This window comes from Manis javanica, chromosome 8 (genome assembly GCF_040802235.1).
Source record: "Manis javanica isolate MJ-LG chromosome 8, MJ_LKY, whole genome shotgun sequence".
Taxonomy (NCBI): domain Eukaryota; kingdom Metazoa; phylum Chordata; class Mammalia; order Pholidota; family Manidae; genus Manis; species Manis javanica.
In genome coordinates, this window is record NC_133163.1 from 94,575,961 (window position 1) to 94,592,555 (window position 16,595).

The 16,595-nt window shown below is 37.4% G+C and overlaps 1 protein-coding gene across 2 annotated transcripts in view; it reads left to right on the forward strand.

Moving 5' to 3' along the window:
- Positions 1–14,014, forward strand: part of GOLM2 (golgi membrane protein 2) — a 163,324-nt gene extending 149,310 nt beyond the window's left edge. For both annotated transcript variants that reach the window (XM_037022156.2, XM_037022157.2), the window contains one exon: positions 11,875–14,014. In XM_037022156.2, coding sequence (XP_036878051.1) covers positions 11,875–11,945 — 71 coding nt within the window. In that variant the 3' untranslated portion in view covers positions 11,946–14,014. The remainder of the gene's footprint in view (positions 1–11,874) is intronic.
- The last annotated feature ends 2,581 nt before the right edge of the window (positions 14,015–16,595 follow it).

Sequence of the window (16,595 nt, forward strand, 5' to 3'; positions counted from 1 at the left end):
TTTTTATGTCCAATATCATGTCATCTGCAAATACTGACAGTTTAACTTCTTCTTTACCAATCTGGATTCCTTGTATTTCTTTGTTTTGTCTAATTGCTATGGCTAGGACCTCCAGTACTATGTTGAATAAGAGTGGGAGAGTGGGCATCCCTGTCTTGTTCCCAATGTCAGAGGAAAAGCTTTCAGCTTCTTGCTGTTCAGTATGATGTTGGCTGTGGGTTTATCATGTATGGTCTTTATTATGTTGAGGTACTTGCCCCCTATACCCATTTTGTTGAGAGTTTTTATCATGAATGGATGTGGGAGATTTTGTTGAATGCTTTTGCAGCATCTATGGAGATGATCATGTGGTTTTTGTCCTTCTTTTTGTTGATGTGGTGGATGATGTTGATGGATTTTCGAATGTTGTACCATCCTTGCATCCCTGGGATGAATCCCACTTGGTCATGGTGTATGATCCTCTTAATGTATTTTTGAATTCGGTTTGCTAATATTTTGTTGAGTATTTTTGCATCTATGTTCATCAGGGATATTGGTCCGTAGTTTTCTTTTTTGGTGTGGTCTTTCCCAGGTCTTGGTATTATGGAGATGTTGGCTTCATAGAATGAGTTTGGGAGTATTCCGTCCTCTTCTATTTTTTGGAAAACGTTAAGGAGAATTGGTATTATGTCTTCTCTGTATGTCTGATAAAATTCTGAGGTAAATCCATCTAGCCCTGGGGTTTTGATCTTGGGTAGTTTTCTGATTACCGCTTCCATTTCGTGGCTGGTAATTAGTCTGTTTAGATTTTCTGTTTCTTCTTTGGTCAGTCTTGGAAGGTTGTATTTTTCTAGGAAGTTGTCCATATCTTCTAGGTTTTCCAGTTTGTTAGCATATAGGTTTTCATAGTATTCTCTAATAATTGTATTTCTGTGGGGTCCGTCGTGATTTTTCCTTTCTCGTTTCTGATTCTGTTGATGTGTGTTGATTCTCTTTTTCTCTTAATAAGTCTGGTTAGAGGCTTATCTATTTTGTTTATTTTCTCAAAGAACCAGCTCTTGGTTTCATTGATTTTTTCTCATTTTATTCTTCTCAATTTTATTTATTTCTTCTCTGATCTTTATTATGTCCCCCCTTCTGCTGACTTTAGGCCTCATTTGTTCTTCTTTTTCCAGTTTTGATAATTGTGATGTTAGACTATTCATTTGGGATTGTTCTTCCTTCTTCAAGTGTGCCTGGATCGCTATATACTTTCCTCTTAAGACTGCTTTTGCTGCATCCCACAGAAGTTGGGACTTTGTGTTGTTTTTGTCATTTGTTTCCATATATTCCTTGATCTCTACTTTAATTTGGTCGCTGATCCATTGATTATTTAGGAGCATGTTGTTAAGCCTCCAAGTGTTTGTGAGCCTTTTTGCTTTCTTTGTACAATCTATTTCTAGTTTTATACCTTTGTGGTCTGAAAAGTTGGTTGGTAGGATTTCAGTCTTTTTGAATTTACTGAGGCTCCTTTTGTGGCCTAGTATGTGGTCTATTCTGGATAATGTTCCATGTGCACTTGAGAAGAATGTGTATCCTGTTGCTTTTGGAGGTAGAGTTCTATAGATGTCTATTAGGTCAGTCTGTTCTGGCGTGTTGTTCAGTGCCTCTGTTTCCTTGCTTATTTTCCCTCTGGTGGATCTATTGGAGTGAGTGGTATGTTGAAGTCTCCCAAAATGAATGCATTGCATTCTATTTCCTCCTTTAGTTCTGTTAGTATTTGTTTCACATATGCTGGTGCTACTGTATTGGGTGCATATATATATATATATATATATATATATATATATATATATATATATATATATATATATATAATGGTTATATTCTCTTGTTGGAGTGACCCCTCATTATGTAATGTCCTTCTTTATCTCTTGTTACTCTCTTTGTTTTGAAGTCTATTTTGTCTGATACGAGTACTGCAACACCTGATTTTTTCTCCCTGTTGTGTGCATGAAATATCTTTTTCTGTCCCTTTACTTTTAGTCTGTGCATGTCTTTGGGTTTGAGGTGAGTCTCTTGTAAGTAGCATATAGATGGATCTTGTTTTTTTATCCATTCTGTTACTTTGTGTCTTTTGATTGGTACATTCAGTCCATTTACATTTAGGATGATTATTGAAAGATATGTACTTATTGCCATTGCAGGCTTAAGGTTCGTGGTTACCAAAGGTTCAAGGGTAGCTTCTTTAGTATCTTACTGTCTAACTTAACTAATTTATTGAGCTATTATAAACACTGTCTGATGATTCCTTATTTCTCTCCCTTCTTATTCCTCCTCCTCCATTCTTCATATGATGGGTGTTTTGTTCTGTGCTCTTTTGTGTTTCTTTTGACTGCTTTTGTGGATCGTTTATTTTATTTTTTGCCTTTTGTTACTATTTGGTTGGTCTGCTTTCTTTGCTGTGATTTTATTTTCTCTGGTGGCTTCTATTTAGCCTTAGGAGTGCTCCCATCTAGAGCAGTCCCTCTAAAATACCCTGTATAGGTGGTTTGTGGGAGGCAAATTCCCTCAACTTTTGCTTGTCTGGGAATTGTTTAATCCTTCCTTCATATTTAAATGGTAATTGTGCTGGATACAGTGTTCTTGATTCAAGGCCCTTCTGTTTGCATTAAATATATCATGCCATTCTCTTCTGGCTTGTAAGGTTTCTGTTGAGAAGTCTGATGATAGCCTGATGGGTTTTCCTTTTTAGGTGACCTTTTTTCTCTCTCTGGCTGCCTTTAATACTCTGTCCTTGTATTTGATCTTTGCCTTTTTAATTCTTATGTGTCTTCTTGTTGTCCTCTTTGGGTCCTTTCTGTTGGGAGTTCTGTGTGCTTCCATAGTCTGAGCAACTATTTCCCTCCCCCAGTTTGGGGAAGTTTTCAGCAATTGTTTCTTCAAAGACACTTTCTATCCCTTTTTCTCTCTCTTCTTCTTCTGGTACCCCAATAATGCAAATATTGTTCCGTTTGGATTGGTCACACAGTTCTCTTAATATTCTTTCATTCCTCAAGATCCTTTTATCTCTCTGCCTCAGCTTCTCTGCATTCCTGTTCTCCAATTTCTATTCCATTAACGGCCTCTTGCAAGTCATCCAGTCTGCTCTTAAGTCCTCCCAGAGATTGTTTTATTTCTTTATTCTCCCTCTGTACTTGCTCCTTTAGCTCTTGCATATTTCTCTGCAGATCCATTAGCATGGTTATGACCTTTATTTGAATTATTTTTTGGGGAGATTGGTTGGTCTGTCTCCCCAGGCCCTCTCTCAGGGGTTGTCTGGAGTATTTTGGGCTGGACTAAATTCTTCTGTCTTTTCATGGCAATAGAGGTAGCTGTAGGCAGGTAGCGTGTGTGTCAGCTGGGAGAGCAAAGTCCTTTCCTGCTTTCTGGACACCTTGCCCTTCTCCACTGCCTGTGTCGGTTACCCGCACTCCTGGAGCCGCCTCCAAGTTAATCCCCTAAGCTGCTGTGGGCAGTGTCTCCATCAGAGTAGCGCAGAGCCCTGCCAGGAGTGGCAGGTGCTCTGGGTGCGCTCTCCTGCGAAAGCAGCACCCCTGCCGGGCAGCTGTGTGCCAACAGCGGCCTTTGGGTCTGGTCTATGCGGCTGTGCACCTGGCTAAGATTCTGGGCGGCTGCTCTGGGCGTGGTTGCTCCTTGGGTACTCCTCCACTGCCACCGCTGGCTCCTGCCAGCCACTCCCTAGCCCCTCTGGCACTGCCACCACTGGCTCATGCTGGCCACACTCGGGCCCCTCTGGCACCACCGCAGGTGCATGCAAGCCTCTCCTGGGCCCCTTGGTCACCACCGCTGCAGGCTCTTGCGGCCTCTGCTCGGCCCTTCTGCCACCACCGCCACTAGCACGCATGGGCCACTCCCAGGCCACTCGGTCACCGCCTCTGCAGGCTCGTGCAGGTCGCTCCTGGTCCCCTGTGGCTCTGGCACCCAGGCCTCTTGGGCACCACCACCGCCGGCTCGCGTGGGCTGCTCCCTGACCCTTCTGGTGCCACTACCCCTGGTACTCGCTGCCGCTCTCCCACTACTGGGACGGTGTGTCGGGGTCCACACCCGTTGGGGGAACAACTGGCAGGCTGATTATCGCCGTGAGAGGCTTCAGAGCTGCACTGCCGCCCAGGGGGTTTCATCGCCTAGAGTTCCCCAGCATTCCCAGGTGCTGAGCTGAGTGTGCCGGGACGACTTCGTCCAACTGTGGGGTCCCTGTCCCTTTAAGACTTTCAAAAAGCACTCGCTTTTCTTTTGTCTCAGGGGCGCTGGTTGCAGGGACCTGCTTGCAGGTTTTGCTTTTCCATTTCTTTAATATCCAACACCCCTTGCACCATGTGTCTGCACTCCTGGTGCAGATTTCTATAGCTGGTTGTTGAGCAGTCCAGGGCTTTCACTCCCTCCACACTTCGACTCCTTTCTTCCTGCCGAGGTGTGAGGTAGGGGAGTGTCCGGTCCCACTGAGTCACGGCTTTTATGTTATAACCTTCATGTGATGCTGAGTTCTCACAGATGTAGATGTATCCTGGCTGTTGTAGTGTATCCACTGGTGTCTCTTTTAGTAATAGTTGTATTTGTTGTATTTTCTCAAATATATATGTTTTTGGGAGGAGATTTCCGTGTAACTCCTCCTGCCGCCATCGTGGCTCCCCAGTCTCTAGAATTCATTTTTTCCATTCATAGGCCTTTGCTGTTATCTTGTTTTGTCTTTACAATTATTGACTTTAAAATCCCAAAAAATTTACAATATTTTTTCTTTCAGTAACTTTCCTGGTAAAATTTCTGGAAATTCTCCTTTATATAATCCTTTTCCCACTGCTGCATGGTGATTAAGTTTTCATTTAATTACTAAAGTCCTGAAAGATAGGTTATAGCTATAAGATGAGATCCCATAACATGGATCCTAAGGAGAACTTTCTAGAGAGGTTCCAAGTGATTGTTTTCCGTTTCAAAACCAAGGATAATTTTTTAAAATATAAAGAATTCTTTGATAAGAGATTGATTAGCATATTTTCAAAAAGAAGTGTGATTATGGATATAATTTCAGCCTTTATGCATAACAGATTTGGGGTCATCATACCTAGTGGAGTACACTATTAATGATATGAGATCAATTTGTTTGAATATAATGCAATGAACATGTCCCCTGCAATTCCATATAAGAATTTCTCTAAGTTTAACAGGAAAGTTATTGAAAATAAAGAGAAAGTTAATTTGGCATTTTTTATGAATATAAAAGTAGAAATTACCCATCATTATGAAAAGTTAATACATAGTATGTACACCACAAGACATCTTTCCTCAACAAAATTTTACCATAGGATATACTAGAGAAGCTCAGAATGGAAAACCTATTAAAGCTAAAAGAATAGATTTCAGAAACTCTCTTTAAATTACAAAATTTTATTTCCAGACAACTGTAGTAGCAACACTTCTATCAAAAACTAAACTACTGGATTATCTATTTTAACTGTGAAACTGAAAGTAAGAAAAGTTAGTTTTTAAAGATGTGGAGGCACCAAAAGATGTTGTTAAAAGTCAAGTACTAAAAATGGAGCCTCTTGGACTCTGATTAAAATAAATACTTTTTTTTTCTTTTTCTTATTTTTACAGTCTGAGCACTCTTATTTCAAAACCCATAGTTTGTCGTAAAATTAGAAAAGAAGGATTGTTATTGGCAGATAAACTTACAGTAATGTGTATGACAGGTTATATTGAAGAAGGACCCAGAAAAATCTGTCAATACCCAAATAAGTAGACTCCAAAACACTATATGAACTTGTTTAATATAACAACTCTAAGTGACTTTAAGGATGTTACTGTGTAACAGTATGTAATAATTTTTTTCTTTTTGATAAAGAAAAGGTTAAGTTTTGGTTAATATAGTCCATTTTGGAAGTTGCTGTTAAGCTTGTTGGGGAGAAGCAAAGAAATTCACTGTAGCATTAAGTGTTGGGATTATGGATAGTTTATTTTCTACCTTTTATTTTCTAATTTTTACATGATGACTGTGGATTACTTTTTTCCCCATTTTTAACTGTTAATAACATATTGGAAGAATTTGAAATGATTGTTATTATATTTTATTATCAAATGTACATCACAGTGGTTCAACAGTCCTCCCTTTCCCTTCCCCAGCTCCCACCTACTCCCCTCTCCCTTGGTAACCACTAGTCACTTCTCAGTGTCTGTGGGTCTACTGCTACTTTGTTCTGAAGAAGCTGTCTTTTCTCCATTGTATATTCATGGCTCCTTTATCATATATTAATTGATGATATATGTATGGGCTTATATCTGGGCTCTGGGCTCTGTTTCATTGATCTCTGGGTCTGTTCTTGTGCCAGTACTTTGGCTTTGTAGTAGAGCTTGGAGTTAGGGAGCATTATCCCCCCAGCTTTGTTCTTCCTTCTCAGGGTTACGTTGGCTGTTCAGGGTCTTTTTGTGGTTCAATATGAATTTTAGAACTATTTGTTCTAGTTTGTTCAACTGCTGTATTTTGATAAGGATTTCATTGAATCTGTAGATTGCTTGAGGCAGGATAACCATTTTGACAATATTAATTCTTCCTATCCACAAGCAAGGGATGTTTTTCTATTTATTGGTGTCTTCTTTAATTTCTCTCAAGAGTCTTTTGTAGTTTTCAGAGTATAGGTCTTTCACCTCCTTGGTTAGGTTTATTCCTAGGTATTTCATTCTTTTTGATGCAATTGTAAATGGAGTGGTTTTCCTGATTTCTCTTTCTGCTAGTCATCATTAGTATATAGGAATTCAGCAGATTTCTGTGTATTAATTTTGTATTCTGCAACTTTGCTGAATTCAGTTATTAGTTCTAGCAGGTTTTTGGTGGATTCTTCAGGGATTTTTATGTACAATATCATGTCATCTGCAAAAAGTGACAGTTTAACTTCTTTACCAATCTGAATGCCTTTTATTTTTTGTGTTGTCTGATTGCCATGACTAGGACCTCCAGTAATACATTGAATAAAAGTGGTGGGAGTGGGCATCCTTGTCTGTGGGCTTTTCGCTGTTAAGTATAATGTTGGCTGTGGGTTTGTCAGATATGGCCTTTATTATGTTGAGGTAGTTGCTCTCTATACCTATTTTGTTAAGAGTTTTTATCCTGAATGGATGTTGAATTTTTCACAAATGCTTTTTCAGCATCTATGGAGATAATCATGTGTTTTTTGTCCTTTTGTTGATGTGGTGTATGATGTTATTGGATTTGCAAATATCATACCATCCATGCATCGCTGGAATAAATCCCTCTTGATCATAATGGATGATCTTTTTGATGTATTTTTGGATTCAGCTTGCTAATATTTTATTGAGGATTTTTGCATCAGGGATATTGGTCTCTAATTTTCTTTTTTTATGGTGTCTTTGTCTGGTTTTGGTATTAGAGTGATACTGGTATCACTAGAGTGATAGATGAGTTTGGAATATTCCCTCCTACTTTTTGGAATGCTTTAAGAAGGGTGGGTATTAGCTCTTCTTTAAATGTTTGGTAGAATTTGGCTGTGAAGCTGTCTGGACTCCAAGTTTTGTTTTGGGGGAGTTTTTTGATTGCCCTTTTGATCTTATTGCTGATAATTGGTCTGTTCAGATTTTCTTTTCCTTCCTGGGTCAGTTTTGAAGGTTGCATTTTTCTAGGGAGTTGTCCATTTCTTCTAGGTTGTCCAATTTAATGGCATATAATTTTTCATAGTATCTAATAAATTTCTGTATTTCTACAATATCTGTTGTAATTATTCCTTCTTCATTTCTGATTCTGTTTATGTGTGTACACTCTCTTTTTTTTCTTGGTAAGTCTGACTAGGGGTTTATCTATTTTGTTTATTTTCTCAAAGAACCAGCTCCTAGATTCATTGATTTTTTTCTGTTGTTTTATTCTTCTCTATTTTATTATTTCTGCTCTGATCTTTATCCCTCTTTCTAATGGCTTTAGGTTTCATTTGTTCTTCTTTTTCTGGTTTCTTTAATTGTGATTTTAGACTGTTTATTTGGTATTATTCTTGCTTTTGAGGTAAGCCTGTATTGCTGTGTACTTTCCTCTTAGGACTTCCTTTTGTCACATCCCACAGATTTTGGGCTGTTGTGTTTTTGTTTTCGTTTGTCTCCATGTATTGCTTGATTTCTCTTTTAATTTGTTCATTGATCCATTGATTATTGAGAAGCATGTTGTTTAGCCTCCACTTATTTGTAAGTCTTTTTGTTTTCTTTGTATAATTTATTTCTAGTTTCATACCATTGTGGTCTGAGAAGCTTCTTGATACAATTTTTCAATCTTTTTGAGTTTATTAAGGCTCTTCTTGTTGCCTAGTATGTGACCTATTCTGAAGAACATTCCATGTACACTTGAGTAAAATGTGTATCCTGCTGCTTTTTGGTGGAGTGTTCTGTAGATATCTGTTAAGTCCATTTGATCTAATGTATTGTTCAGCACCTCTTTTCCTTACTTATTTTCTATCTAATTAATCTATTGATATGAATGGTGTGTTAAAAGTCTTCTAAAATGAATGTGTTATAATCTATTTCCCCTTTTAATTCTATTAGTATTTGTTTTACCTATTTTCTGGGGGCATACTTATAATTGTTATATCCTCTTGTTGGACTGAACCTTTTATCACTGTTTAATGTCCTTCTATGTCTCTTGTTACTTTCTTTGTTTTGAAATCAATCTTATCTGAAACAAGTACTGCTGCTCCTGCTTTTTTCTCCCTATTATTTGCCTGGAGTATCTTTTTCCATCCCTTCACTTTTAGTCTGTGTATGTCTTTGGGTCTGAAATGAGTCTCTTGGCAGCATATAGGTAGATCCTGTTTCCTTATCCGTTCTGCCACTCTATGTCTTTTGATTGATGCATTCAGTCTATTTACATTTAAAGTGATTGTTGATAGATATATACTTATTGCCATTTTATTAATTGTTTTCTGGTTGTTTTTTTTATATCTCGTCTCTGTTCCTTTTTTCCTCTCTCGTACTCTTCTATTGTTATTCATGGTTGTCTTTAGTGTTGTGATTGGATTTCTCTCTTTTTCTAATTTATTTGTGTGTGTATGTGTGTGTGTGTGTGTGTGTGTGTGTGTGTGTGTGTGTGTGTGTATTTATTGCAGGCTTTAGCTATAGCTTCCTTACTATATAACAGTCTATCTTAAATTGCTGATTACTCTATTTCAAACACAATCTAAAGGTACTCTTTTTCTTCTTCCTCCTCCTCCTCCACATTTTCGTATCAAATGTCATACACTTTTTGTGTATCCCTTGACTGAGTTTGTGTACAATTGATTTTCCTACTTTTGTTTTAATTTTTTACTTTCTTGATAATTAGTTGGTCTGCTACCTTTACTGTGGGTTTATTTTCACTGGTAAAAGCTGCGTAGCCTTAGGGTCATTTCCATCTACAGCAGTTCCTTTAACATAACTGTAAGACTGGCTTAGTGGTGGTGAATTCCTTCAGCTTTTGTTTATCTGGAAATTGGTTAATACTTGCTTCATATTTACATGATAATCTTGCCAGGTAGAGGATTTTTGGCTGGAAGTCCTTCTGTTTCAGTACATTAAATATATCATGCCACTCCCTTCTGGCCTGTAGAGTTTCTGTTGAGAAGTCTGCTGATATCCTGATGGAATTTCCTTCATAAGTAATTTTTTTTCTCCCTCTGGGTGCTCTAAACACACTCTCCTTATCCTTGATATTTGCCACTTTAATTTGTATTATGTCTTGGTGTTGTCTTGCTGCAGTTCCTTTTGTTATGGGTTCTCTCCACTTTTATGACCTGAGTGTTTTCTTCTCCAGATTGTGGAAGTTTTCAACAATTATTTCCTTAAAGAGATTTCTTATCCCTTTGTCTTTCTCTTCTTCTGTTTCTCCAATTATGCAAATATTGTTTCTTGGTCTGATCACATAGTGTCTTATCGTTCTTTCATTCCTAGAGATCCTTTTTTCTCTCTGTTCCTCAGCTTCTTTGTTTTCCTGTTCTCTAATTTTTATTTCATTTACTGCCTCCTCCACATGATCTAATCTACTTTTAAATCCCTCCATTTTATGTTTCATTTCAGATACTGTATTCTTTAGCTCTGAGTGGCTCTTTATCAGGTTTCTGTCTCTTGGTTGAAGTCCTTTCTCCCTGAGATCTTGAATACTTTTCTGTAAATCCATGAGTACGTTTATGACTTTTATTTTTAAATCTTTATCAAGAAGATTGGTTATCTCTGTTGCATTTAGCCCTCTTTCTGGGTTTTTTTCTTGCAGTTTATTTGGATCAAATATCTCTGCCTGCTCATTTTGTCGGGAATTCTGTGTTTCTCTTTTGTCTTAGATATCTCTGCTATGCTTTCTGGCCTAAAGAATAAAAGCTTTATGAAGAATTGGTGCTCTAGTGCCCCAAAGCTCAAGATTCTTTACTCTCTAGTGCCTGGTTCTATTTTGTGAGGGCCCCAGCTGTTTGGTGTGCCATGGGCAGGACCACCTTTCTGTCTGGCTTCTGTAGAGGTCTAAGTCTGGGTGGGCAGTTTGCTTGACCTGCTGCCTTTGTGATCAGCTCAGGATTCTCTGTTTGGCTCACTGTGGGCATGGCCACCCTCTGCCTGGCCTGCAGCCATGGCAGAGCTGCAGGGTTAATGAGATGGGCAGACCATTGTGCCCCAGCCAGATGTGCAGCACTGGTTTTGGACACCTACAGAGAGGAAGGAGTTCTTGGGGCTGGCTCCTTCAGGCACCTCTCCAGTTGGGCTGAAATGGAGCCAAGCAAGCTGGGAAAGTCTCCCTTTGCCTGCCAGGCAGCAAAATCTGACACTGCCACTGGGCCAAGTGGGTTGTTTGTTAGCAGCGTGCACAGGGAGGAGCCTCAGGGCTGCTTTGCCAGCAAGGGTGATAGAGTGTCTGGGGCTCCCGGGAGTTCCTGATCTGTTTGGCCAAAGAAGGGCTGGGCAGGTATCTTTCACCTGCCCTTTCTATTGACAGAGAGTTCTGTCCAACCCTCATCTTCTCTGGTACCCATCCCACTGATGGCAAGTCTTTTGAACTGCTGCCTCTGCTTTGGGTCTCAGGACAGGCAGAGCATGCATGCCCTCCACAGTAGCTGAAGTCAGCCTCCCAGAATGTTCCACCTGCCACTGGTGTCCAGCCCTGTTAATCACCTGAACCAAATGTAATGTGGGCTCGTGCTCCCAGAGCAGATCTCCAGGACCAGGTGTGCAGCACTCCTGGGCTCCTAACCCCTGCCCACCCTGTTCCTTTTTCTCCCATCTATAGGCCATGGTCCAGGGAGAGCTTGGGTCCAGCTCAGTCACAGCTTTCCCACCTTACCTTTTTCTGTGTGGTCCTCTCTTCCTCCTCAGGTGTAGGGGTCTGTTCTGCACTCTTCAGGTGATTTTCAGGTCTAGTTACATTTGCTGTATGTTTGTCTTTTATGTGTTTTTGGAAGGAGTTTTCCATCTTGCCTTCCTATTCCACAATCTTTAATCCTTTTCCTGGATTACTTTTATAATTAGAAAAATGTTTGGTTTTTAAAAGCATGAAAAGGTGTACAGAACAGTTTCTACCAAAGCTTTAAAGGACTAAGCTTCATCTATATAGAAATATGTTTACATAAAGGGATTAACACAATGTTTGTGGGTTCCTAAAGTTTTGCTAACTATATATATCTTGCTGTACTTTCCTCTGTTTTTCTGTCTCTAATCTATCATCAAAAGATTTGTGAAGATTAATCTTCCACCCTATAGACAAGCAACTGAGAAATAGGACACTGTTTGCAGAAGGTATAAAATAATGACCAGAAGACTACCTTAAGACTGAGAGAAAAATGAGACATTAATTGGATTTCTGCAAGTGATTTTTAAAATATTCTTAATACATAATTATTTCCCTTATAGATGATGAAGAACGAGAACTTCAAATGGATCCTGCAGACTATGGAAAGCAACGTTTCAATGATGTCCTTTAAGTCCTAAAGGAAAACTTCAGAAAACCTAAAATGCTGTAAAATAGAATAATTTCTACTTTGTTTTTGACTTTTGTTGTAAAGATCAGTTGTATCAGTTGTAAAGATGCATTGAGATAGTTTAAGAAAAAATTTTAATGAAGGAATTACCCATGTACATATGTGAACTTTTTCATATTGTATTATTAAAGCAGAGACTTCTTTGGTTATGTTACAGTTGAGCCAAAAACAAAGTTAGCAAAACTGTAATCCTTGCGTTTAAAGCAAACTAATGTATAATTTACATTTTACTGAGCCTAAATATTTCCACAAATGGACATACAAGAAAATATGGTTGTACAGTTTATATGTTGCACATAACCATAGTGAGAACAGTTATTCAGCTGAAAAACTTTTTATACAATAATATATTCTTGTTAGCCCAGCAGGTGTTCTCTTCCATCTACCCCTTATCTCATGCTCTACATAGAGTTATATCTAGAATAGTAACATAAAAGAGGGGAACCTGGAAGCCAAATACTAGGTAGCATGTGCAAAATCACTTCCCTATACTCTCTTTATTTTACATGAGTGCTGATGTGTTTCGGCAGATAAGCTTTCAGCTGAGGCCTTATGGAAGTTGAGATAACCTGCAAAGACAACAATATTTATGGGCTATGTCTTACTTAGTTTATGAAATTGTGAGATGCATGATTGACAGTATATTTTCTATTTTATTTTTCCACCTAATACCAGTATTGTACCTATAACCAATATTGGCTAGATTATTATAATTTCAGAATTCAAGTTGGTGAAGATATTCATGATTTAAATGCCAATTCTAGAAGCTAAATCAACTTTGAAATGAATCTGCAATTAATATTTCAAACTTCTCTGGTAGTTTGTGATCTTATTTGACTAGACTTTTTCAGAAGTACTAAATAAAGAGTTCTAACAGCTTTTTATTAATGCACAGATAAATAGAAGTACAGTGAGGTCTACAGCCATTTTATTAAAATAGCTTAAATGTTTGTAATAGAGATGAAGAATCTTTGTAATTACTTAATGTTACTTAAGAACCCATAAACCTCATATTTGCTAGACTTAAAAATTATTTTAAATGCATTTTTTTACACTGTGCAGTGGAATGGATAAGCTAGCTAATTCTTGTTTTCTGATTTAAAGCACTTTTAAATTTATCCCTCTCCCTAAAAAGGTTTTGATCATAAGGAGAAATTTAAGGTTGTTAACTCTGTTTTTCAAAAGGGCTACTGTTTATTGCATATAAAGATAAAATGCTTTTTTATTTCCCCTGTACTCAGGTTCTAGTCAAAATTTAAACCTACAAAAGTAAAAAAAATACATATATATATATATATATATATATATATATATATATATATATTACATAGGTTGCTCACTTATGGGAGGTGCAAAAATTCTTAGACTTCAGTTTGAAATTATTAGTAGTGATTTACTGAAATTGTTATTTCTACCATAATCAAAAAAAAAATCCATGCCTTTACTAAGTATAGTCAGGCCTATAATGAATAGGTATGATAGTTAACAGAATTTTTTAAAATGGAGTTAAAGGGAGTTAAAAATTGAGATAGTTTAAGAAAAAATTTTAATGAAGGAATTATACCTTTTGGTCCTAAGGGCGGGGAGATGAATCTAAAACATACTGCTAGTAATACTTTATATTTAATGCTATAAAGTCTTTACAAATGAAACCCATGAGATTTCCTGCCTTATTAGTTTCTTTGTCATAAAAGGAATCATTTCGTTATGTGGTAGTTACTACTTGCAAAACAAAATTTCCTCAATTAGCAGTCTATACATTTTATAAACTGGGAAATCTTGGACCAATTGATAATATTTCTGACTGTATTAGCATTTTAGTGCTATAAAATACTGTGTGAATCTTAAAATTCTGGCATTATAGACATGCTGGTTTTGTAATATTTTACTTCTGCCTTAAGATTTAGGTTTTTTTAAATGTATTTTTGCCCTGAATTAAGTGTTAATTTGGTGGAAATTCTGCTTTTAAAATCATTACTTACTGGGTTCTAATAAATCAAAATTAAAATTGTTTTACTATTTTGCTGATTCTGATACATGTACACACATCACACTCATGTGATGCAAATAGTTACATTTTAACACTAAAATTTTAGTAAATTTAGAATTTATTTTAAGCTAAGCTTAAACTAGAATAGCAGAAATTTTTACACTAGGGCTGTTTACTGTAGTGCTGTCTTATTCAACAAATACTGAATGCTTCCTTTGTGCCCAGCATTGTCCTAGGTAATAAAGACACTGCAATGGATAATATAGAGTGGGTTTGCATTATATACAGTAGCCAAGATACAGAAGCAACTTAAATGTCCATCAATAGATGAATGGATAAAGAAGGTGTACATACACACAATGGAATATTATTCTGCCATAAAAAAGAAAGGAATCCTGCCATTTGCAACAACATCTATGGATGTATTATGCTAAGTAAAATAAGCCAGGCTGAGAAAGACAGATGCCACATGATTTCACTTAAATGTGGAATCTAAACAAAACAAAACAAAACAAAACAGAAATAGACTCATAGACACAGAGAGGAGACTGGTGGTTACCATGAGAGGGGTGTGTGTTGGGGGTGAAATAGATGACGGGGATAAAGAGGCACAAAATCTCCATTATAATATAAATTAATCACAGGGATGAAAGTACAGCACAGAGAATATAGTCAATAATTCTGTAACATCTTTACATTGACAGATAATTACACTTGTTGGGACAGCATTTAATAATGTAGATAACTGTTGAATGACTACATTGTACACTTGAAACCAATATAATACTGTATATCAACTATACTTCAATAAAAAGTTTTTTTAATTAAAAAATTTTTTTAAAGAAACAAAAAATAGACTAGGTTTCTGTTCTCATAGAGCTTACATTCAAGTGGGAGTAGTTAGACAATATACAAGTAAACACACGAACCAGAAATTTTTAAACAGTAAAATGAGCTCTTAAAAAAAACAAAGTTCCAAATTTCCAAGGTCTTTAGGGTTCTAGATAATCATATTTCCCTTAACCAAAACATTACAGTTGTGAAGCTAGAGTATCATGAGCAAGGGAGAGAAAAATAAGGCTGATGAGGTATGAAAGGGTTAAGATAAGGAGAACCTTTTAAGTTCAGGTCTCCTGCTACTGACCCATAAAAAGAAAATGCAAAATATAAAATGTACATGGAAGAATGATTCTAGGGAAAATGTGAATATGACTTCAAAATCACTTCCAAAATATATCCTTTCATTTTAAAAACATCTTAAGCTTGTGTGCCTTTTTGACTTCTTGTTTTTATTCCCATAACAACAAAATTTGCTAGAATATGAGAACTGAGAATTTGTTTAAAAAATGATACCTATGAGGGAGATAGTTCCCATAATGGCTGATCTTGGGAACTTCCATTCCCTCACATGCCTGGCCCTGTGGCTCCAATAAAACATTCAAATAGTGTGACATTAATACATTTCCAAATTCTAGTTTATTGAGTCTCACCATCAACATTAAGTTCTAATTGGGCTACATCCAGTTCCTTTTAAAAGACTCTCCTCACTAAAGGTACCAAATGACAATTCAACCAACTATCCCAGAAAAAAGAGGAAATAGAATGGTTCATGTAGGCAAACTGCATAAAGGGCAGGTGTCTCCTGGACTTGAGGACAACTAAAACATGGGCTTGAATACCACCAACTTTGTTTCACAACTTCCATTTCTGCTTCTGCCTTGTACCTTTATTCTCTCAAACCAAAAGCTCTAACCAAGACTTCCAGCAGGTAGTATTTTCTTTGTTTTGCCACCTGAGTGCAACTGCTCCTTTTACCTTAATTCCACCTCAGAAAATCTGAGGAAAGGGAGACTTACGCTTCTTACCAAGATTGACTAATTTGACTAACCCTCCTGGATTAGTACCAACTATAAAACTGGAAAAGATATATTAACCAACTGTTTTCAGACAGCACACAACTGAAATTTGTGAGAGAAGGGAAAAAGCAGTAGAGCATCACAATCACCTAATTTCCTGTGGTATTAAGAGGCTAGAGTGCTGAGCTGAGAAGACAGAGATCACAGTGGGGAGTAGCTGAAACAGTTGGAATCTGTGGGATGGGCATCAGAGAAGACGGAGCTATTCAGAAAGACAGTCCAAGAAATCCATGTAGGATTTCCCCACATGCCCATGGCTGAGGACTGGGCTGTATATAATTAGAGCAGGTCACATCATGCTTACCAGATAGCAGTTGCTACAGAATTGATACTGGAACAGATACCAGAGGTCAAGAAGTGTTGGCATGAAAGCAGTGCTAAGGGTCATTGGGTTTCTGGACCTGCCAATGTAGAGATCTCCTTAACAATTGTGGCATCCAACTGAAACACTGGAAAAGTTGCACCTTAGGAGTAAAAACCATGCCCTGGAGTAAGACCTACACTAGACCTGCCCCCAAGATTGTCAGGGGGAACAGAGGATGGAGATTGAGTCCTGCCAAGTTAGAACTTAGTGAAACTCTTGGGCTTTTCATAGATAGGAACTAACAAACTAAACCTATACTAGTTTTAAGGTGACCACTCATAACAAGAATTTGCTAAAACAAAACTCATCACTTTTCAGAAGAT